Raw genomic sequence first — 21,921 nt, forward strand, 5'->3', positions numbered from 1 at the left:
CTCAGTGTATGGGCCACCCTGGACTCGACCAAGGTTGAGAAACTTGATATTTGAAACATTACTCGGACACCCCTCAATTTGCATGCTATATAGAATACAACGTAGCTGTTACAGATATTTACATTAGTCCAGTCAAAAGAACGTGCTCTTAATTCCTTGACTCCAGCCCTCTTTTCAAGGCTAGAAGTATGCGCTCGTCAGACAAAAAATTAAATGAGGATATAAGCCAAACATACCATCGCAAGTGTCCTTTGCATCGCCGAACAACATCTTCGTATTGGGCATGTAGAACATCGGGTTGGGTACATCAGCTGCGTGAGTAGGTCAGCAAAATGGTGGAGTCAAATATCAAGTAAAACCACATGCCATAGCCACTAGACATTCCACGCTTCATCACGACTACCTGCTTACTCTTCCAGGCGTGGAGGACGGGCATGCCAGCAATCGGGGAGCCAGGCTCCAGAGAAATGGGGTTGACGGTGTCGTTGGCACCAATGACTAGGGTAACATCAGTCTCGCCGAAATCATCATTGATCTCGTCCATCTCGAGAACGACTACGATGTGACGTTAGCGATTACTTTGATAAGCATCGACTTGACTTACTATCGTAAGGGACAGAGGCCTCGGCGAGCAACACGTTGCACTGACCGGGCATGCGTCCAGCCACAGGGTGAATGGCGAAGCGGACGGTTATACCCTTAGCTCTCAACGTTGATACAATCTCTGCGATAGCATACTGAGCTTTCGCTACTGCCATGCCATATCCCACAACCTGCAGAAGTTTTAATGCACTGACTTGACTGTCAAAGGAGGAAAGCGTACCAATATGACACTATCAGCATTTGTTAATGCTTCAACAGTCTCGTCAACCGAAGTCTTCGTGATCTGACCCTCAATTTGCGTTGTCTCCGTCGGTGCAACAGTACCAATACCACCAAAGAGAACATTCGTTAGGGACCTGTTCATGGCAACGCACTGGACATTGGTGGTCAGAGCGTCTCATTAGTTCGATTCTACCTTTTGCTCACCATAATGTACGACAGGATCGAACCACTAACGCCAATCAAGGAGCCGATAGTGGTCAAGAGTGGATTATCAAGCATGAAGCCTGTACCATGTCAGTCTCCGACCCCAACAGGTAAAAAGGCTTCGATATCACCTTCAGCAACGAGTGCAAAACCCGAGTATGCATTCAAAACAGTGATGACCACCGCTATGGTGATTCGTTAGATACTTTGTAGGGCGTATAAAAAGAACGGGTCTTACGCATGTCTGCGCCTCCGATGGCGGCTGTCGTCGTGTAACCCTTGATGAAACTCAGCAGAGCACTTGCACCAAGATATCCGGCAGCGACGAGAGGAACGGTAGGGGCAGCTTTGATGAAGGCAGCCATGGTGAGCACGTTCATGCCCAAAAGAGACGAGTTGATGATATGTCTGCCCGGAAGCATCAATGGCCTCGAGCTCATACGACCTGCCAACTTGAAGAACGCAACAATCGAGCCCGTGAAGGTGATACCTCCTATAGCATGGTCAGCTATCTACACAAGCATCCGAGAAGAAATGAGAATTTTCTACCGATGACAACACCCAAGTATGCCGTAATCTGATGGAGCATAGAAATGTGTGATGGGTCGGAGATGACGCTAGCTATGCTAGTGAAGACAGCAGCGAGCCCGACAACAGAGTGCAGAGCAGCAACCATCTGTGGGAGCTCAGTCGGGGTGATTCTTCGGCCGATTATCGAACCAATGAGACCACCCATGGCGGAAACTCCTGCAAACTGTGCAAGGACTTCTGGCGGGAATCCTACAGCAGCTAAAGATGCAAGTATACCAGAGCCTACACCAAGCATTCCCAGTACATTGCCTTGACGAGCTGTGGCTTGAGAAGCAAGCCCCGACAGCGAGCCTGGAATTATGAACTCAGTACATGGAATGTAGCTCGGGAAAATCTCACGAACCTATACAGAGGACACTGCTAGCCAAATAACCAGCTTGAACCAAGCCGGCCATTCCAGTGCTTGCAGCAGCAAGGAATCCACCTGTGAAAACTACAGCCGGGACACCGTATAACCACGAATACTCTGGCGGATCCGTAGGTCCTAACGAGACGTCAGCGATCTTCTCGGGTTAACATACGGAGACTTACTCTTGAACATGTCGAGCATGCGCTTAGTGATAGCAAAACCACCTGCTACGTTCACAGCTGCCAAAAGTACAGAAGCAGCGCCGAGCATTTGGGGCACAGTTTGAGGTAAATAACCTCCGCCCATAACGAACAGACCTCCAATGCCCACCATCCCTAAGAAAATCGTTTGGTTTCAGCCAGTCGTTGTGCCATTGTATGTAGTAAATAAACATACCGGAGATTGCGTTGGTTACTGACATCAATGGAGAGTGCAGCGCAGGAGCAACACCCCAGACCACACGATATCCAACGAGGCCGGCGAGACCAAAGGTGAAGAAGTTCGACATGAAAGCGATGCCAGTCGCTTTACCCAAAGCAATCACTGTGCCCATACCCGCTGTAACAAAACCAACTTCACGCGTTGCCTTCTGCCAGGGTGTTATCGCAGTGACCTCCTTTTCCTCCACTTTCGGCGTTGGCGGTGGTGTCGGAGCTGGGGGAGCAGCTCGAGGAACGGGAGGAAGTATTTCACCGTTTTGCACGACGATTGAGCCTCGGACCACTTCGTCGCTGAGGTTGATGCCAAAGTTCTTATCTTCACCAATGGACAGCAGGAATTTGGTGATGTTGTTTGAGTACAACGTTGACGACTGGGTAGGAAGTCGTGAAGGTAGATCCGTGTAGCCTATTTCATGATCAGCAGGCCCTGAGGCGTGGTTGATATGCTACGCACCAATGACGGTAACACCATTGTGGACATGAAGTTGGCCGGGTTTTGTGACTGCACAGTTGCCACCACTCTCCGCTGCCATCTTGTCAGACGGAATCAGAGATGTATGTTAATCAAGGAGTGATGTTATGCTCACATCTACGATAACTGAACCCCGCTTCATAACCTCAACCATCTGGTCATAGGCTTATGAGCAAACTAGCATACTCCAGTATTGTTTAGCTCTTACGTCCTTAAGAATGAGTTTCGGTGCCGGTTTTCCTGGGATAAGAGCCTTGTACAGACGTAATAAGGGCAGGCATGAGACAAGGAAGATTAAGTTCGTACCGTAGTGATGACAATGTCAACATCCCTGCACTGTTCCATGAAGAGTGCCATTTCTGCTTCAATGAACTCTTTGGACATTTCCTTTGCGTAGCCTCCGCCGCCACTACCGTCCTCTTGAATAGAAACTTCAAGGAATTCTGCTCCTAAAGATTGGACTTGTTCCCGAGCAGCCGATCTAGTGTCGAACCCGCGCACAATTGCACCAAGTCGACGAGCCTGGAGTCCAGTCAGTCAGTGTGAATCTGGAACGACGGTGACTCTTACAGTTGCGATAGCACTAAGACCAGCAACACCAGCACCAATGACCAAAACCTTCCCAGGGGGTATCTATAGGATGCATGAGCGATATACATATTGCACGTAAACGCGTCCTATACCTTGCTGTGCACGTCTTTAAGTACTGAGGTAGTAATCCCGAGATAAACGCGCACTCACCCAGCTGCAGTAACTTGACCAGTCAAGTACCTGCCGAACTGATTGGAGGCCTCCAAAACCGCTTTGTACCCTGCAATATTAGCCATAGAGCTACCCGCCAAGAAGCATGAACAACCAGGGGCTAGAGGGAAGTGGAAGCAGGCGCACCTTAGCGCATCGAACGTTTGAGCGCGCGATATGCGTGGAATCATGTCCATGGCAAATGCGTTAACCTTCTGTGATGCTAAAGCATCTACAACGCCCTTGTTCTGTGCGGGATACAGAAAAGATATAACTGTGCTCCCTTCCTTCAGGTTCTTGATTTCTTGCTCCACAGTAGGTGGTCTAACTTTGAGCATAATGTCGGTGCGACTGTAAAGCTCCTGCTGCGAGACCATTGTTGCCCCAGCAGCGGCATACTCCTGGTCAGGAAATTGCGCCTCTGCGCCAGCGTTGTTCTCAACGAGGACTTGACCAAAGCCTTTCTTCTTTAGTAGAGTAACATTCTGAGGGGTTAGCGCGACCCGACGCTCGCCGGGGAAGAGTTCTCGTGGAGCGCCGACGATTAAGGACTCATAAGGCGTACCTTGAACGTATTTCAGCATCAGCGGAACGCTCACAAACTGATAATTGGAAGCATACCAGTCGGTTTAGCAGCCTCAGGATTGACTGGACCATTCCCCCATCGGAGAGACGAATGAAACGCGCGTATGCGTGTTCCGAAGGGAAGCTCGGTGGGAAGGCTGAGGGTACGACGCGTCGAAGTTGGATACGCGCCAGGTGCAATGAGCCGAGGAGTACGCTTGGAATGAAACCTAGACCTGCAGCTGAGCCTGCTTAGTGCAGGTGCTGGGTAGGCCAACATGGTGATAGTTGCAGTTCAAGGAGAGGCGTGAGCTGGCGGCTAGAGGGTATACGATTGGGGCCCGCCAGAGTTGTGCCCAGTTGATTCTGATCGTGTACAATTATAATTACATAAAATTCCTGTCCTCTTCGGATCCTGTCTCCAGTTTCCCCGCGCCTCCCCGCATTCAATTCAAGTATATTATCTAGCCGACGTACGTCTAACTCCCCCCGCACGCGCGCGTCAAACATATATATCATCTGGGGGGTCCCGTCGGCTCTTTGCTGCTGCAGCGCACTCATGTTCGTCAGCCATAGCTCAGTGACCGCTCCCTTCATCTAAGAGCATCCCATTCTACTTTTGAGGCTCAGAACGGGGCATCGCGTGCGAGCGCGGTCCAACTTGTGTGGAAGGCGGCGAGCCGCGAATTAGTACGACGTGGGTAAACCCCGGTGCCAGTACTACACCGTTCCTAGGCGGTGAGCAGGAGGCACCAAGGAGGCACTCGCACCGTGCGCACACGATGCACGGTCATGGTCATGATCCCACCATCACACGCCGGCGGAAGCATGGGTAAATGCGTCTGCAGAACCATGAGCCCCTACTATCGCTATGGGAAACATTCGTTACATAGCGCATGCGCAAGCGGCCGCCCAACGGCACTCCTTCAGTTGCAAGTCGATGCAGTGTTTTACTGACTTGAGCAGGCGATATATATGTTTACTGGCCGCCGTGACCTAATTTCTACTCCGGCCGGCCCGTGCTAAAGATCACATTAATAGAATTATGCCTTAGGCTGAGCTTGTGAACTGTACGAGTTCGTTGTCAGAATTAGTGACGGCGGGCCGTAGGATTTCGCCGCGCCCACGATCCACGATCCAAAGTCCGACACGCACCGCCCACGCACCAGCGCACCGCTGTCCAACTTCACCATAAAGAACAGCAACTATATGTTTGACCAAAATTATACCGACAGGGGTGTGATGAGGCTACTGACACTTCAAAAAAATCAAAATAGCTACAGGCTACACTGTCCATACTCATTATACTTATGCACTGGTGAAGCACACTGAACACTTCTTTCATTCCAGGATGTTGGCTGCAGTTTGGCACTGTTCCGGCCCAATTTTGTAGAAAAATTAGTAGTACACAATCCTGTACCTTGTCTACTATAGGGCTAGGCCCCAGAGGACAAGAAACGAAGATTACAAATGAATGAAGTTTTCTTTCATAATGTACTTTGAGGTAAGTATAAAATTTACATGTGCCCAACATAAATCTCCATGGTCGCTTTAAACCATCCCTCTAAGTTACCTGGCTAGAAGTGGACCCACTAGTGTAATCACCATGCAGTTCTGAGACCCTAGAGTACAAGCACTTGAACTCAACCAAAGCCACAAACTGCAATAGGCTTCAAGCTTCAAGCCTCGACCCACGCTCCAATTCAAACTCAGCCCACGACCCACGCTCCATTTCAAACTCAGTCCACGATCCACGCTCCAGCTACAGGGGAACCTATGCAATTGGGATTAGTGAACTTCAATCAATCCTTGACCCACGCTCCATTTTAAACTCAGACCATGATCCACGCTCCAATTCAATCTCCGGAGATACGTTCTACACTCCAACTACAGAGGAACTTTGCAATTGAAAATAGTAAACTTCAGTGAAGCCTCGACCCACGCTCCATTTCAAACTCAGCCCACGATCCACGCTCCAATTTAAACTCCGCCCAATCCACGCTCCACCTACTACAGCCTATGCAATTGAAAATAGTGAGCTTCCTGGACCTAGCATCCGTGCCCCGACTATACCATCAGTCAATTTATCGATTATCATAAATTGCGGTAATAAATTGCGGTATTAGGTCTGCCAAGGGAGAGTAGCCCCAACTGATGCCTGCCAACTGCCAAATGCTTGCAAGTGCAGTGGCATTTAGTAGGGATTGGTTTGTGATCATTACACTGTACACTCAAATTTTCCTACTCGGTATCCAATGCTAAAATTAATTCTCATTTCTTTTTCGATGACCATGCCTCCTGGCGAGGCAATGTGTCCGAGTCTGCCCTCGCCACGGCGGAGCGTGGGTCGGAGCGTGGGTGCGGGTGCGTGGGTGCGGCGAAATCCTATAGTCCAGTGACGGCCACCTCTTCGCCAGCTTGACGCATTTAATCTGATAGCGGCTGATATGATGTCACCGGCACGCAATCTTATTAAGTTGACCCACGATGAGGCATGCGACGCCAACTCGGACTCTGAGAGGCTTCGCTTGAACATGCATGCATGTCCAAGGAAGTTATTATAAGTAGTTAGAGTTTCCATAGGCTTCGTCCAGCTCGAGCCTGTGCAGCACTAAAACTGTAACCTGCAATGGGGCATGCATCATGATACTTAGTCGCAGAGCGGATATCATCTCGCTCTATCGACCTCAGAATCGCTATCTTGTCTAACTGCCACGGCTGTCGGTGCTATTGCTCGTCGCTGTGGTTCCTAGATTGACCCTTGTCCTGCTATTTGGCGTCGGTGCTTGATTTGCGCGGCATCGACGACTATGATTCAGACTTCGACAAGTCTCAACTTCAATGAAACATTGATGAAACGCCTTCGGCTCGTTTCGCGCCATCTTTTGGCACATGACCGGGACCTCCTAGCGCTTAACTTCTCGGTGACAGCACCAACTTGAGGACTAGGAGGCGTTTCATCAAAATTCTTTCTCACCTTCGCAAACTTTGGCTCGCCCCCGTTTGCCAAATGGAAAACAGATTGAGACTCTCGCCAGCAACGCAGCTGACTCGAGATGAACTCCAAGTTCAAGCTCTGGAGCGCATAGCATGGAGGAAAATGGATAGATGGGTATTACCAATCTGCACGGTGTTTTATCTTCTCTCTTTCTTGGTGTGTATGCTTTGCGCCCCGGTCTCTCGTAGTAGTTTCTTATCTGATTCTCGAACTATCAGGACCGCAGTAATGTTGCGAACGCACGGGTTGCTGGCCTTCAGCGTGGCTTGAACATGTCCAATACCCAGGTAATCAGATCCACCACCGAATCCGAGTCTTCCGCATTTAACTTGGCTCCATAGTACAGCATAGCACTCACGGTAACATATGTGTTCGTGTTGCGCTCATAATCGAATGTCTTTATTCATCACGTCACATCACTGCAGACCCTACATCATAGCAGAGTTTCCCTCCAACATACTTCTGAAGGTTTGTGGTGTTTCATTGAGCCTACCTTGAGCCGGCATATTAAAGGTTGATATTCAATAAGCGTGTCGGACCTAACATTATGCTGCCGTCAATGGTGGCCATCTGGGGCGTTGTGACTACACTTCAGGGTGAGTAAATAAATACTGTGTTGCTTGTATGTTATAACGTAGTCCGACAGGCACTGTCACAACATATGGAGGCTTGTTGGCCTGTCGATTCTTCTTGGGTCTGGTAGAAGGTGACGGTTGCACGCTTGTTTCGCTGTTCTCTCTTTGTCAACTGTTTTCAGGAGGACTTTTCCCGGTCTAGTACTCTATCTCTCATTCTTCTATCCCCGTGATAGACTCCAGATCAGGTACTAGGCTCGCATTATTATGACCATCCTATGCGTTGACATCAAGCTTAGAGTCTCTACGTTTTTTGCGTCTGCTTCCCTAGCGGGGGCGTTCTCCGGTCTTCTTGCTGCTGCCATTATTAAAATGGATGGTATTGGTGGAAGACCAGGTTGGGCCTGGATATTCATCTTGGTTAGCATTTGCTCGGGACGTCCTATGGGTTTTGCTCTACAACTCTTTGGCAGGAAGGACTGTTCACGTTTCTGTTTGGATTTGTATCCCTTTCCATCATGCCTGGCTCGCCGGACACTGCGCATTTCCTATCTAAAGAGGAATGATCGCACATTGTTTTCAGATTAAAGCAAGATGGCGCAATTGCTGTGGATGAAGAGCATGACGGTTTTGGATGGAACGATGTGGTCAAATCTTTCAAGTCACCCCATGTGCTCTTGGTTGCTGCTGCCTTTTTCTTCAATGGTATGATCATGCATTCTGAGTAACGCACGTTTTGATTTCTTGGCAGGCACCACGCTTTATGGCCTTGCATAGTATGTCATTCCTCAGAACACTGCTTGTTCTGATCTTCTCATTATGCCGACTCACAGTTTTGAGCCAAGCATCGTAGCTGGCTTCGGCTATAGTGGTGCTCGTGCGCAGCTCATGAGCGTGCCTCCTTTTTGCTGTGACATACCTGCGTGAGTGGACCAGATCTGTTCAACCTAACAAGGATATTCCATCACTCACTATCACTACCAGTTTCCTTAATCTCCGCGGTGTTGTCGGATAGATATCACTGTCGCGGATTGGTGGCTACGATGTTCTCATTGCTTTGCTTGATTGGTCTTGCAATGTTTTTGGGTAAATCTTCTCTAAAGAACTATCTGATACGAGTTTATCGAACACTATAACAGGATTCAAATCAAACGACGTACGTTACGGCTCGCTCTTTCTATCGGTGCCTGGAACGTACTGCGTCGCCCCTGCCTTGTCTACGTGGATGGCGAACAACAGCGCCCCGTATGTTCGACGAGCAACGTCGATTGCAATTGGCTTCATCATGACGAATTCCGGCGGAATACTAGCAACTTGGCTGCTTGGATCGCTGTCTCCAGCCCCAGATTACCGAAAGGCGACCACGACTTTCGTGATTATGTCCGCGCTCATGGCTATCTTGTCTGCTTTGAACATCGTTTATCTGAGTCGTCAGAATCGGACTAAGGCTGAGAAGCGGAGGATATTCACACTGGAGCAGGACGAGGACCACGCTGGAGATCGCAGTGCCTGGTTTGAGTACAGCCTTTAACGACTGCATCAAATCTGCTTGCATACCTAGAGAAACACGTACTCGACCATTGCAACATTTGTTGATTACATTATCAACGATGTTCGACAGCGATGTTCGAACTTAAATTGTGTTTGTCGGCAACACCCAAATCGCTTAGCCATGGAGCAAGTTATGATGGCTACTGCGGCTGCTCACAACACCATTCGCCCGGCTAGAATCCAAGATTATCACTAGTACCGTTGTTCCTTCTACTGTATTACCCTGTCCGCCCTGCTGGGGTACTTTGAATGGATCCAGCTTAATCCAGCTTAATAACGTAATTTGATATTGACAGCCGATTCCTGATCTTCGTACCTCTTATCTTCCCCTCTTCCCATGGCCTGCTTCGGGTCTTGGTCAATATCATTCATTTTTATGCACATGCATCATGTGTATCTGTGCAACCGCACGCCGTGACTCATAAGACCTTGCGTCGAGACCGCTGGCTGTTAGCCATCACCAACCTCTGGTCCCGCATACTGGCTAACCTCGAAGTACTGGCAATGAACTCTTGGACTCTGGATCCATCTTCGATCTCTGTCGGCACTCGTACATATCGTCGCCCTCTTGGAAACACGGAGATAGGGTTTCATTGGGATGCAGCCTTCAATGGCACGGCCGACAGTGCTACACGCCTCCACATACGTTCCCTAAGTCTCCATGATAAAGACATTTTCGCTCGGGATAACTTTGTCAGGGCTTGGATCTCGCTCAAGAAACGTTTTCCGCTATTAGTCGCTCGCATTGAGTCGTCCGACTCGGGCGCCAACTTCGTCGTCTTGGAGAGGCGGACTGAAGCCCTGATGGACCCGGATGAATTGACGTTTGGTGAGGTTTCCTCAGAAGAAGAAACTGAAAAATTTGCCAACGACCTCATGAACGGCGCGCGTCCACTGTCTGAGGAATTGCTTGCCCGCGTCTATGTCCTCAGGCGGACGGATTGCACAGATCAATACCACATCATTTTCCTCGTTGCTCATTGCATCACCGATGGCGCGGCAAACCACTGCCTTGCGAGGACTTTCCTCGACACTCTTTCAAGGTCTGAAGATTTGGACTTTGACCCATTGGAGGAAAGGCTAGCCATGGTACCCTCCGCGGAAGAACTGCAGCCCAACCAACGTATGACGTCTGCGAAACGCAGGTGGAGGCTAGCGATTGGACATGCGATTTCCACTGTGCGTACAGCAAAGATTCAGGTATACGTTTCGCACGATACAACTTTCTATCTGTGTTGATGGACACCTAGGGAGGACATGCCTTGCCTCGAAAATTTACGACCGCTACCCATCGGACCCCGGCTCATTCACGCGTCCTTGCAACGTCCTTCTCTCAAGAGTTGTCATTGGCCGTGTTGGCAACTTGCCGTGCAGAAAACATAACGTTTGGCAATGCATTACTGGTACTCAGCCAGGTTGCGATGACGCGCATTCTATATCGGCGTTATCTTCGAGGAGACATCAGTGATGAAGAATGGGAATACAGAAAGATACAGCCAATGCACTACGGAGGACCGATGAATTTACGGCCGTTTCTCGATTCCAACTGGTACGGTCAAGGCGGAGGTGCAGAGGTGTTCCTAGCCATCACTTTTTTCTTCTACACTCTCCCTTGTATGGCTCTTGGGATGTTCTCTCGCACTCGGCCGACCCGACGTGATCTATCAAATGGGGCTCCTCACTTCAGCTCCCTGTTATCATATCCTCGTTTCATCCATCGTTCGCGGCTAGTGAAACAGCAGGCGAAAAAATTCCTGAGCAACCCATGCTTTGTCGAGGTTGCTATGGCAGCGCATGAAGCAAGAAATGAACGAACGAGGGTTGGGGCGCTTGAATGGGCGAGCAAAACACTTGTGCCCAGTCATAGCGAGGAGATTGCTCCCATGAACATGCAAGGCCCCGTCTTTTCTAGCGGCGGATCCAGCATGGGTAATGTGCGTCTCACTGCATCGATTTCCCCGGCTTCTCTTTAAACCAATCTGGCTTTATTAACGTTGCTACAGGTTGATGCCATATCACCCCTCGTATACCCATTGCCAGTTAGTCATTCTTTATCGTTGCGCTCTGACGTCGTCAATTCGTCCCGGGCGGGAAAGCGTCCTCAGCATGGTAATCAAAGACACCAGCAGTTAGCCCCGAGGCTGTCGCTTGAATCTTCTACTACGCATCTTCATTGCCGCCCGTCAGAACTGTATCTCGGTGCTGCCACTTCGCGACAGCAGTTACACATATCTGTATTTTGGGATGAAAATGTCTACGACCAATCCACGATAGACGAGTGGCTCGATGAAGTCAAGGAGGGCGTGTATTGGTATCTCGCCCGGCCAAAGCAAATAGAGGCAGCAAATATAGCAAGACTATAGATTGTCCGACTCTCTTACTGTTTATACATTGCTTTAGCGATCGCGTCGAGACTCCATTCGCCCCCACATATGCAACGCGTTTGCCACTTCTTTTCCCATGAACCCCATCGAAGAGACCTATGAGAACCCATGATTCCATTCCCGTTCGCGAGTGACCTACCCCCACAGCGGATACATGTCATAGCTGGCTCGTCGGTGATTAGGACGGAATTTGTCACTACGTCTCGCTCGCGGACTGGAGCCTTGGTAAGCGATAGTTGAGTGAGTCCATCTACTAAGTCACTCGGTTTAATGAATAAACGTGACTTGTCGGCAACAGAGGAAGCTGCGAGCTTTTGTATCATTTGGTAGAGCTGATCATGCAACTTGGGCAACGTGCGGCCTTCTGCCAGCATTTGCGTCCCCTCTCCAGCTGAGAAAGCTCAGTGTCTGGCATAGCAATATCAGAGACGACCAACCTGGCTGTTTGTTGATTTCAGTCAGACACTCCGAAAATAAAAAATGTAACAATTTGAGGTCAATTCCGGAGCACTGGACTGCGTCAACTAGAACGTCGCGAGCGATCTGTGCATCCTCTGCCTTCGCAGTGAGGTTTACGACATGGTTGTAAAACCCGATCACATGGGCCAGAGTCGTGCACATGTTGGAAAGTGCGAGGGGGTGTACAAGATGAAGCCATATGGGTTCATTGAGCAGATGTGAAATCTTGGTCACTGCAATCATTTGTTAGTAAGGACGAGTTTTACCAACCGCCGAGTGGGTACTCACGTTTTTCGGATGCAGCTTCCGATATAGACAAATGATCGGCTGACTCTTTCTTTACCATAGAATCCTCGGGTTCGTTGAGTTCCACAGCTTGAACCACAAGCAAGCATTCTTTCATCAAGTTTTCTAGAAATTCCACCACCCAACTGCTGAGATTGGTGAGCTGCCAGACCGCCTCTGTAGCCCATATGAGACACCTATTTTGAGCGAGAGAGAGAGAGAGAGAAAAGAAAGAAAGAAAAAAGGGTTAAGCTTACCCAGGTCGTATGATCCATCATCTTGGCATCCCTCGAAGGAACTTCGAACGGCCGCCATGGAGCACAACTCGACCATAACCCGCCGCAGTCTGGTGAACAACTCTTTCTCTCGAAGGTTTTTGCAAAATTCGAGTTGCATTCTGGGGAATTTCAGCCTATGACATTAAGATTAAAGAGAACAGTCTTACCCGTACAGCTCAACACTAGCTTGGACCAATCCCATCGCCTCAGCCTCGGTAACCCCTCTCTGCGAGCCAGCGACAAGAATGCCTAGTGTTTTGCAGAGGAGGTTTGCAGTGTCCGAGCGAGACATAGAAAGATGGCGCAATACATGAGAAATGTCATTTATTGGCTTCTTAGACTTGATGGCCACAGCGAGTGGTAGAGATAAGGCTGACGTGGAAAGTTAGATGCAATAACCTGCTATATCTACTTAACCGCACCATTCGAGACGTCTTGCGATGATTTTCGTCTCGGGAGGGATTGCACAGCAATGTGCTGTGAATAAGACAGACAGGCTAGCACACCGTTTGGAGAAACAGCCGCATCAAGTGAAACTGAGAAGATAGTCAAGGTCACCGTCGCAGCAGAATGAGTAGAATGACAGTGCGTACAATCGGTGCCAGCATCCGCAGCAGAAATATATATAGTTGATGAATCCCACTCTGGGTCATCTGAGAGGTCGACTCTGCTCAAGTTTGAGCTTCAAACCTAGGTGAGGATGAATAGATTGAATGTACCTACAGATTCAGCGCAGATATTGATCCCATAGCTGTCTGCTTATGTTTGGGTTTGGACGCGATACCTTCGCGATTGTACAGCACAGCATATAGGCAAGGCTTGAGGGCAGTCTCAAGAGGAGCATGTGCGATTATGGACGTCAGTGTTCGAGAGGGGAAATCTCGAGTGGCCAGTTTTTGAATTGTCTAGAGAACCGTTGGTAAATGGTCTGCTAGCCTCACAAAAAAGAAAAAGAGAAAAGGAAGGAAAAGAACTGACCCACGGGCTTTGCCCTGCCCGCACCGGCTGAGAACTGCGTGTCAAGGAAATGGCAAGTAAATCAGATTTGCCCATGCTGCTATCTTAGAAACGCTGATTAACGCTCGATCATGCTGCGTATGGAAGGGACGTACATTCCGTAAAATCCAGAAAGGCTGCGGCCACATAGGCGGAAAATGATTTCCCAGCAGGTTTAGATCCATCCTTATGAGGAGATGACCCTGTAATGGGCGCTGCAAGTCTCGCTTCCAGCTGTGTATCAACGAAGTCGAGGCTGATAAGGTGGGAAGATGGATGGTGGATAGAGCCCATGGGGAGGGTGAAGAGGTCTATGCTGAAACTTGAGACATCATCGAATCGGAAATGAAGGCACATACGTAACACAGCACCATCATATTTGAGGTTCACCTCACAAAAGTCAATCATCGATTCCTCAGACCAGAACTCCCAGTCAGTTCGACCTCCTGAGCTTACAGCAAAGAGGTGATGCTCGTTGGCATCAGTTGGAGCAGTGAAGTCCAGAGAAGAATTAGCAGTGGCTTTGGTTGAATCGCTAGGATAGGTCCGGCATCTCGTTGCAACAATGACAGTGCTTTCTGGAAAGCACAATTAGACCTTTTTCGCCACCAAGAAACCGCAACAATACCCATACCATTTGGAAAGGACCCAATAGCGGCCCGAACACACATTCTGGAGTGTCCTGAGATAAGAGGAAGGCTTCGGGCTTCAGACGCATGACCTTCGTGGGTCATGTTTGGTTGGGTAAGCGTACAGGACATAACCTTGAATCCTGCTGAAAACGGTCGAAGGTAGTATACATTGACTTGCATCGCTTCGGTCACGACAAGGAGAGAGGGATTCAAGGCCGGCGTTATAGGTCCACTAGGAGGAAAGCGATCCAGAGTTCCATTGGAGTTCAGCTTCCACTAAAATCCATATGAGCACACGAGGAGTGAGAAGCGAGATCAGATATACTCACAGGACGACCTGCAACCCCCAGCCAAGCTGTCCCGACAGCACCGGCGCCTCGGGGGAAGGGCCAGTGCTCTCGCAAGTTCCAAGCTTCAATTGTTGCGCCTCGTTTCCAAATACAGCCGATGCCATCGTCGTCATTGCTAGGAAAGTAGGCGAAGAGCCACGACCCATCAGGGGATGTAGTTATCACTGTCGGAGGTTGGTACCCAGAAGCTAACGATGTTGCTATTAGAAACTGGCGGCCGGTAGAAAGGATTCGGCAAATGACAAGCGGTAAAGATGGGTGAGCAAAGAAAACTGCGCAACCATGTGCCCAGGCAATTGGCCTAGGAAGGCATCGAGGTAAGGCATATATGTAAGAGCTCGGACGCCTCGCTTACCTCTTGGCCTGTTCGGTCAAAGGATAAACGTCCCACCAGTCGGCACGCCAGACGCTCTCGTCTTTTACCTTGCCTTTGATAGGGGATGGACGTGCACTTTCGGCTTGTTGGCCGCCACTCATTTTGCTGCTGAGTAGACTAAAACAGGGATGAGACCAGCGGACTGTCCGTCCGCGCCTATAGCGCGACAATGCAGCACCGAAACGACTCGATGTCGGCGGTCACATGCAACAACGCGACGCGACAGGGGAGAAATTACGTAACCAGCTCCGACTGGCTGCGCGCACGTATTTCTTCCAAGTAGCTTTCCGTTGGCTTTCCGATTAGATTGACACGAGACGTCGACAGTACCTATACTGATACCTCTACCATGCTGGCTTCTGGTCAAATAGCTGCACAAGTCAACGGCACTTACACCGAAATATCCTTGCAAACCTTTGCCGATCGCGTCATCGTCCTTATCACTCAGCTAGGGAAAGTGGGCAATTTGGTGCTTTGGGCTTCAGTCATTAGCAGCGTCCGTATTGCTAACCAAGCGCTGTATGCACCCGACCAGACCCAGGCATCCATTCCACAAACAACACCACTACCATCCGTCGAGATTTTTGTTCAGACAACGTCTGAAGGCGAAGCCCAGCTTCCGACACCCCCCGCAGCTATCCAACTCACACCTTTGCTTGGTTATCCACCTTCTAACCATCTGCAAACGTTACATGCACTCTACGTATCTCATGTGGCTACCTTGGTGTGGATGGTTGAAGTAACAGGCGCACTGTCGTCTAATCGAAGGAGTGTGATTGTCGGTGTTGCCCTTCAACCCCAGGCAAACCCAAGTGAAAATGGACTAAGCTCACAGGAGAGGGAAACTTTCCTGGGGATCATGGATTTGTTCCAAACCACTTTGAGCTCTACGCTCCAGAAGTAAGGGATGAAGACGCTTGTAAACGACATATCATTCGCCACTGGATGTTAACTAGGTCAGTAACATCCATTTGTTTGTTGCATTGCTGGGCTCACCGAGCAGACGCGACCGCTTTAACTCCCTTCAGAGTCCCAACTAGTGCCCTCCACTGCGCCTTTTTGCATTTTCCATCTGACAAGCTCCACTAGCCGTTGCTCCGGAGGACGTTCTGTTCGAGGGTTTGTCTCATACAGGTAGTAAGCGAAACAACCCGTGAATATGCCTAATATCGGGTCAAGTGTTCTAGGAGATGAGGCCATTAGAAGGGGAATATATAATGATTTTGCGCGTAAACAAACCCCACCGGGATAAAAGGGCTTGGGGCATCGTAACGTTAATGGCTAGTCAAGGTGAAGACAACGAAGTCGGAGGAACGGGGAAGTGCGCAGGGTGGTAACTTGGCAAGTGGGGTTATCGGACAAAACGGAACATTTCGAATAAATTCAGTATACTTATGTATTAGCCTATATACATGCGTCTGCCGGGCCCGCATCCAAAATTTACATCCACTCTGCCTACTGCTCCTGCGCCGATTCAGAGGTGTACCGTCTTTCTTTCGTTCGATCACATATCCAAGCTCAAGCGCTCCAGCTTCATTCTACATGTCGGCTCTCGATCGCCAACTGCGTCCCATCTATGGTCGGTACATGTACACTATGTATCACAGACTCCAACTTATTCATCACGCGTAGATGCACTCGACATGGGCTCACATAAATCAGCGGTGGTGTCTTGTAACAAGCTTATCAAGAGGTACCCAAACAACCTCTTACTCAAGGTTTGCAAACCTGACGTATGACGTTTACTCTATATGCTAAGTACGCTTGCAGGCGCTCAAGTCTTTAGGCTTGGTACGATCTCAGAAAATTGAGGAGGCACTGCCGCTGCTTGAAGAAGTACTCGCAGCCAAGACAACAGATGACGCCACGTTAACGGCATTGATGCATGTCCTGCGATTGCTCGGCAGAAGTGAGTGTCTGCTTGCACTGGGTCGATCTCAGTCTAACATAAGCTGTCAGACCAGGACATCGTGTCGATGTTTGAGAATGCATATAAACAGCAGCCCCAAAATGAAGACTTGGGTGTGCAAACATTCTTTGCGTATGCGCGCACGGGGAACTGGAAGGTTGCGCAACAAGTAATTCCACTGCCGATCTTCCAGGAACTACGATTAACGTCAGATTCCAGATTGCAACCAGAATGCACAAACAGTTTCAGGAGGACCGATATCTGTACTGGAGTGTTGTCGGAGCCCTCCTTCAGGTTTGTCTACGCAGGTATGGTAGACTATCTCCTAATCAGATCCTAGGCAAACGATCTTGCAACACCCCCCGAGATGCGGACGCTGCTGTATAAACTTGCGCATCGTCAAGTTGCTTCATCTCCGTCTCCTTCGTATCTAAGCGCCGAGCGTTTCTATCTTCATTTATCAATCCTTCAAGAACTACAGCTTTACGATGAAGCCAACAAGCTGCTCGAGAGTGAGATCGGCAAAAGCATATGCTCAACCAGCTTGCCATGCAATTACCTCCGACGCCAGATCTGGCGTGCACGCGGGCTTTATAAAGAAGAAGCTGAACGAGCAAAGGATTTAATTCTTGAAAAGAAGTACGCACGCTACTAAAACATTCATGTTAAAGACTAATATGTATCACCAGTGACCGGAACTGGCTTGAGTTCTTGTCTATTATAGATGCTGCGTTTCCTCCCAAGGAAAGCGGGCAAGAGCCTGTCACGGATGCTATTCCAGAGACTCGAGACTTCTTCAACAAGATCGCCGAGACCGATGGCGTCAAAGATCGCTCTGGCTTGTTGGCACTAATCGAATTGGAGCATCGCGCTAGGGTAGCAGGCGGTACATCAGGTAGCTTCATCATCCATACCAACTGCTTAACGCTCATGTGCTCTGCTTAGATATCACAGTCCTAAAGGCTCTCTTGCAAAAGTACTTCGTACTGCACAGCGAGAAAGCCTGCTGCTTTGAGGATTTGAAGCCATACCTGGACTTGAGCGACGCTGACCGTGATGAGTGGACAACTTTCCTGGACTCCCAGAGATCCACATTGGTGAATCAAAGGCGTTATGTCCCGTAGCTGGCGCTGATTACTTTCCAGGAGTCAGCAACGGACTTGCGTTGTCTCATCAATGTACACAAACTCCAAAGGTTCTCGTTACCAGCCTCTAAGCTCACGGCGGAATTGGAATCTGGTCGTGCAGCATCGTACATTCGCGACTACAAGGAGGGACTCAGGCTGGGTTTAGAACTTCCTGAAACTGAACTACAGCTCGCCGACGACTTGGCCATCCTGGCCGGCCAGGCACTGGTTAATGCATGGTATCTCTCAAAAGAACAGGCTTATTTATTGCAGGCTGTTGCGTTGCTGGAATTCACCCTCAGCAAAAGCAAAGTTGCTTACTCAGTACGGCTCATGCTGATACGGTTGTACCGATTGTTAGGTACAAGATTGCCTTTTCCCCGTTTGCGGTTCGTAGGCTGATCAAATGTGGAAGGCGCACCTACTTTGGCCCTAAATCATTACCGTGCCCTCAACATCAAACATGTTCAGAATGACACTCTCTCACATTTTGCCCTTTCCCGAGCCACTACGTTCTCTTTGGCCTCCACTGGGGACATTACATACTCTTCTGAATGTTTAGAGACCAGCCAAGTGTATCTTAGCAATAGTAACGAGGTATGCTTGTCCGTGGTATTCGGTACGCAACCTCACATACACGCCTTTAGACTTCAGAATTCATCACGCGAGCTTTTCATGGAGAGCGTTACTCACAGGTATGATGCGAGTTTCTTGTTGTAGTTTTTGACCCACCTCTTTGCAGATACCCAACTTCATTGAGTTCGAAGAACGACTGGAGAACTCTCTTCAAAGGGACCTTGTGAAGATGGAGCATGTTCGAATGCGCATGATTCACGAGCCTATAGTGTCGGACCTGATTGATATGGAGTTCATTGAACTAAAGATCATTCTCGACCGATGTAAGTGGGAACCTCAGATTGCTTATTGGGCTAACATCTTTTTAGACCACTTTGACAACAGAGATTTTGATATCATGCCAAATTACCAGCCCAACGGACAGCCATCCTTCGAAGTACAGACCAGGCTATTTGGCAGAAATGCTGGTGTAAGGATTAAAATTGACTTTTTACATGCAGCACTGGTGGATGACCATCTCTACAGCTGGGCTGGTTACGGGTATACCTCAAAATGTTCATTCGTGCATTTCAACATGCAAGCGATTTGGACGATGCTACCGAAGACAAGCTCCTTATTGGCGACCGTCCGAAGAAAAGCTCGGACCCCGAAAATCAACTTCCTCTTGTTGAACGCCTGAACAAAAGAAACCTTGAGGAGGAGAGCGAGGTATGAAGGTGCATTATTGCCCAATCAAAGTGCTAAATTGTGCAATCCAGCTGACCGAGCAAGAGCTGAAACTGTTCGAATGGGCACTAACTCTTGCGGATTGGCTTGAGCCATACCATAATGTAGCGCGCCCCCCTCCAACTGTAGATGGACAGAAGACTAGCAACGGAGAAACCGGCAGCTCTGCCAGGAAGGACGATGCCCCTCCTGTCCGTAGCACTCCCGATCTTGTAGTTAGGTTTTTTGATGGTGAGATTTCTCCGAAGAAGTCGTGTCTGCATGCTAAATCTGTCCAGATGTACAAAGCGAGTTCGAGGCTTCAGTCGGACGTGATTGCCTGCCGTCTGAGTTACTTCATATTGTCACAATCATTCAAGAGGCAAGCATAATCTGTTACCTCTGAGAGTTTAGACTGTTTGGCTGACTGCCTGCAACCAGGCTGTTACCCTGCTGGTCGCCGAGACGGTCCGCTTCAAGAGTACTTCCGTCGTTAAAATCCACAAACTCAGTCAAGTGAGTTTGTAACTTGTGTACGTTTTGGTGGGCGAGGTTGACGATAGAACCATCAGCTGGTCCAATCTCTCAAAGAAGTTCGTACCAAAGCATGCGTTTCATTGAAAGAAACTTCGGAATCGTTGGTGAAGTCTGGCGAGAATTACGGAACGGCAGATAGTCGCAAGGCGTTTGTCGATGCCTGTAGTCCGATTATTGACGATGATTTGGTTGGTCGTACCAACGTCATATTCCATCGTGTTCATGCTGATTTGATCTGATCCAGGTACACCATGATTTCGTTCTCAACATCGCAAAAAATGTTTGTGACTCTCGCAAGAAGACCCTAGAAGGAGTAGGAAAGGGTGGATTGAAGATCAGCAGCGCTTATGACAAAGCATAATTCCCTACTCTCAAGTTAAACAACCAACTGTAGACTATTACCTACATTACCACAACTCATCTCCATTATACATCAGAAATACAGCCTTATTGATTACCACTTACCGCGATCGGGAGGTTCCCCCTGGTTTCCCACGGTCCTATAGCGCAGCACTGTGACACATATAGTGACATCCGCGTGGGCTTCAGCACGTGAAGTGTAGTCGCGTCCATGTCACGCGATTGTCACGCGTCATCTAACCTCCTCGTCGTTCACTAGCACTCTTTGAGGGTCCTAAGCCGGCTTTCAACCATCACCATTAGTAGGTGCGATATATTACTTCAAGCTTTCAATACTCGATGAGTCAACGTAAGACCCTTATCTTTTCCTCTGAGTGAAATTCTGACTAATGTATGTCTAGCGAACGAATACGGCGGAGGTTACCTGACAGGAGGTTCGCCCTACGGCAGCGCTGCGGGAAGCCCTGGTGGGGCTGGGCGCGTGTGTGCTTAATCTCATCTACTGCCATTCTTGCTGATTTTGCTTAAGAGGAGTGACGTCTCTCATTCCCTTCGACCGCTTACTATCTTCCAGCTCTTGAATGCAACCCAAGCCCATTCTGACGCAGAATGGATGCTGGAAGACACGGAAATAGGACATGTGCGCTACCGTCTCCTGGTCTACGAGTATGCTCTTATCAGTGTTTTGACTAGGTGACTTGTGTCGCACATGTTGTATCCGTCCAGAACCAGGCAACTAATAATGTGTACGGGCTTGATGATGGAACGGGTCACATAGAGGCGCGTCATTGGACTGATTCTTCCCTAGAAGAAGATGTCGATAAAGGGGCGGGTATAAAGCAAGTAAATATCATTTACACTTGCGCCCTTGTCTGACCTGAAAACTTAGAGAAGGGACCTATGTTCGTGTGCTAGGCAACTTGAAGATGTTCGGTAGCAAGCGTTACATCAACGTAAACCACATTCGGCCCGCAAAATCTGCAGATGAGATCTATTTTCATCTCCTCGAGGTGATGACGGTCACCCTGATGTGGGAACGAGGATCAGTCAGTGATGGTCCATATAGACTGCTATGGCTTTTGCATGATCCTAACTACTCCTTTAGCCCCTCCGCCCAGGGCAGCAGGCATCGGAGACTGTAGGATCTCATTCTGTTGCCCAATCCGACTACACCGCCCAATCCCATGGTGGAGCGATTAACAGTCAATGGGCCCATCTTCCCGAGTTAAATCGAAATATCCTTCAGTTCATAATAAATCAGCCAGCAACAGAGGAAGGCGTCAACTCGGCAGCAATCCTTAGAGCATTGAAGGCCACTGCTCTGGCATTAGAGTGAGATTCAGTGGAAGCCTGCATATGTTGACTTTGCTGACTGGCCAATCTAGCCAAGCGATAGAACAATTGATGGATGACGGGCTGATTTACACTACCATCGACGAGTCGCACTTCCGACTTGTACAGGTCTGAATAGGACTGTCATAAGTAGTTTCTGGCCGATGGTCTTTGCCTTGAAAAGGGAACTATGCTTGGAACTATGAGGACCGGAACTGCCAGCTTGTTTGCAATAGGGGCTAGTCACGGGCCTAAGATGGGTGTCTATGCGGTAGTACTGTAATAATAATCATTTATGTAAGCTA

The 21,921-nt window shown here is 49.0% G+C and overlaps 8 protein-coding genes across 8 annotated transcripts; 5 read left to right on the forward strand and 3 right to left on the reverse strand.

The window, feature by feature from the left end:
- Nucleotides 1–148: 148 nt before the first annotated feature.
- CONPUDRAFT_49238 (PNTB-domain-containing protein) lies at nt 149–4,206 on the reverse strand (the record flags this gene model as incomplete). Its single annotated transcript, XM_007765950.1, has 20 exons — nt 149–180; nt 237–311; nt 376–555; nt 605–773; nt 824–976; nt 1,030–1,109; nt 1,161–1,214; nt 1,268–1,522; nt 1,579–1,911; nt 1,964–2,104; nt 2,152–2,304; nt 2,366–2,815; nt 2,864–2,942; nt 2,997–3,035; nt 3,090–3,134; nt 3,188–3,403; nt 3,452–3,514; nt 3,565–3,568; nt 3,623–3,712; nt 3,770–4,206. 20 exons carry the CDS (start codon nt 4,204–4,206, stop codon nt 149–151), a joined length of 3,048 nt encoding a protein of 1,015 aa, XP_007764140.1.
- A 2,990-nt stretch (nt 4,207–7,196) lies between these two features.
- On the forward strand, nt 7,197–9,290 carry CONPUDRAFT_87630 (MFS general substrate transporter; the record flags this gene model as incomplete). The annotated part of the gene is made up of 14 exons (XM_007766520.1): nt 7,197–7,340; nt 7,403–7,471; nt 7,526–7,554; nt 7,610–7,652; nt 7,714–7,780; nt 7,831–7,915; nt 7,942–8,007; nt 8,059–8,179; nt 8,233–8,252; nt 8,343–8,464; nt 8,511–8,535; nt 8,593–8,682; nt 8,715–8,845; nt 8,899–9,290. 14 exons carry the CDS (start codon nt 7,197–7,199, stop codon nt 9,288–9,290), a joined length of 1,404 nt encoding a protein of 467 aa, XP_007764710.1.
- Nucleotides 9,291–9,812: 522 nt separating this feature from the next.
- Nucleotides 9,813–11,673, forward strand: CONPUDRAFT_134954 (uncharacterized protein; the record flags this gene model as incomplete). The annotated part of the gene is made up of 3 exons (XM_007766521.1): nt 9,813–10,510; nt 10,561–11,244; nt 11,314–11,673. Coding segments are annotated over 3 exons (1,742 nt in total), but the record flags the coding sequence as incomplete, so codon positions are not given.
- A 10-nt stretch (nt 11,674–11,683) lies between these two features.
- CONPUDRAFT_141842 (uncharacterized protein) lies at nt 11,684–15,243 on the reverse strand. Its single transcript, XM_007766522.1, has 14 exons — nt 15,050–15,243; nt 14,674–14,995; nt 14,347–14,620; nt 14,072–14,290; nt 13,829–14,023; nt 13,695–13,777; nt 13,440–13,621; nt 13,310–13,383; nt 13,139–13,252; nt 12,884–13,088; nt 12,696–12,850; nt 12,442–12,615; nt 12,132–12,386; nt 11,684–12,085 (listed from the first exon to the last, which is right to left on the reverse strand). The coding sequence occupies exons 1-14, from the start codon at nt 15,169–15,171 to the stop codon at nt 11,688–11,690; spliced, it is 2,772 nt and encodes a 923-aa protein (XP_007764712.1). The 5' UTR covers nt 15,172–15,243; the 3' UTR covers nt 11,684–11,687.
- A 176-nt stretch (nt 15,244–15,419) lies between these two features.
- On the forward strand, nt 15,420–15,974 carry CONPUDRAFT_49077 (uncharacterized protein; the record flags this gene model as incomplete). Its single annotated transcript, XM_007765938.1, has 2 exons — nt 15,420–15,539; nt 15,606–15,974. The coding sequence occupies 2 exons, from the start codon at nt 15,420–15,422 to the stop codon at nt 15,972–15,974; spliced, it is 489 nt and encodes a 162-aa protein (XP_007764128.1).
- Nucleotides 15,975–16,084: 110 nt separating this feature from the next.
- Nucleotides 16,085–16,270, reverse strand: CONPUDRAFT_48251 (uncharacterized protein; the record flags this gene model as incomplete). Its single annotated transcript, XM_007765876.1, has 1 exon — nt 16,085–16,270. One exon carries the CDS (start codon nt 16,268–16,270, stop codon nt 16,085–16,087), a length of 186 nt encoding a protein of 61 aa, XP_007764066.1.
- A 257-nt stretch (nt 16,271–16,527) lies between these two features.
- On the forward strand, nt 16,528–20,380 carry CONPUDRAFT_79823 (actin cytoskeleton organization protein). The gene is made up of 19 exons (XM_007766091.1): nt 16,528–16,649; nt 16,703–16,788; nt 16,841–16,979; nt 17,030–17,148; nt 17,199–17,273; nt 17,320–17,618; nt 17,669–17,874; nt 17,925–18,076; nt 18,125–18,467; nt 18,522–18,703; nt 18,754–18,801; nt 18,849–19,005; nt 19,051–19,151; nt 19,208–19,390; nt 19,441–19,639; nt 19,687–19,769; nt 19,829–19,903; nt 19,960–20,112; nt 20,169–20,380. Exons 1-19 carry the CDS (start codon nt 16,613–16,615, stop codon nt 20,283–20,285), a joined length of 2,754 nt encoding a protein of 917 aa, XP_007764281.1. The 5' UTR covers nt 16,528–16,612; the 3' UTR covers nt 20,286–20,380.
- A 153-nt stretch (nt 20,381–20,533) lies between these two features.
- CONPUDRAFT_79824 (replication protein A subunit RPA32) lies at nt 20,534–21,912 on the forward strand. The gene is made up of 7 exons (XM_007766092.1): nt 20,534–20,633; nt 20,686–20,765; nt 20,814–20,924; nt 20,978–21,123; nt 21,174–21,330; nt 21,390–21,616; nt 21,670–21,912. Exons 1-7 carry the CDS (start codon nt 20,624–20,626, stop codon nt 21,749–21,751), a joined length of 813 nt encoding a protein of 270 aa, XP_007764282.1. The 5' UTR covers nt 20,534–20,623; the 3' UTR covers nt 21,752–21,912.
- Nucleotides 21,913–21,921: the final 9 nt, after the last annotated feature.

This window comes from Coniophora puteana (assembly GCF_000271625.1).
Source record: "Coniophora puteana RWD-64-598 SS2 unplaced genomic scaffold CONPUscaffold_2, whole genome shotgun sequence".
Lineage (NCBI taxonomy): Eukaryota > Fungi > Basidiomycota > Agaricomycetes > Boletales > Coniophoraceae > Coniophora > Coniophora puteana.

What these genes read in the sequence shown, in the direction of transcription:
- CONPUDRAFT_79824 (XM_007766092.1), top strand. An exon ending in GCCCTGGTGGGGCTGGGCGC is followed by an intron (nt 20,766 to 20,813) that starts GTGTGTGCTTAA and finishes ATTTTGCTTAAG; the next exon opens with AGGAGTGACGTCTCTCATTC. An exon ending in GATAAAGGGGCGGGTATAAA is followed by an intron (nt 21,124 to 21,173) that starts GCAAGTAAATAT and finishes CTGAAAACTTAG; the next exon opens with AGAAGGGACCTATGTTCGTG.
- CONPUDRAFT_79823 (XM_007766091.1), top strand. Translation starts at nt 16,613, where the DNA reads ATGTCGGCTCTCGATCGCCAACTGCGTCCCATCTATG. An exon ending in ACTGGAAGGTTGCGCAACAA is followed by an intron (nt 17,149 to 17,198) that starts GTAATTCCACTG and finishes GTCAGATTCCAG; the next exon opens with ATTGCAACCAGAATGCACAA. An exon ending in TATTTGGCAGAAATGCTGGT is followed by an intron (nt 19,152 to 19,207) that starts GTAAGGATTAAA and finishes CCATCTCTACAG; the next exon opens with CTGGGCTGGTTACGGGTATA.
- CONPUDRAFT_141842 (XM_007766522.1), bottom strand. Translation starts at nt 15,171, where the DNA reads ATGAGTGGCGGCCAACAAGCCGAAAGTGCACGTCCATCCCCTATCAAA. An exon ending in TATTGGGTCCTTTCCAAATG is followed by an intron (nt 14,291 to 14,346) that starts GTATGGGTATTG and finishes TGTGCTTTCCAG; the next exon opens with AAAGCACTGTCATTGTTGCA. An exon ending in TGAAATCAACAAACAGCCAG is followed by an intron (nt 12,086 to 12,131) that starts GTTGGTCGTCTC and finishes GAGCTTTCTCAG; the next exon opens with CTGGAGAGGGGACGCAAATG.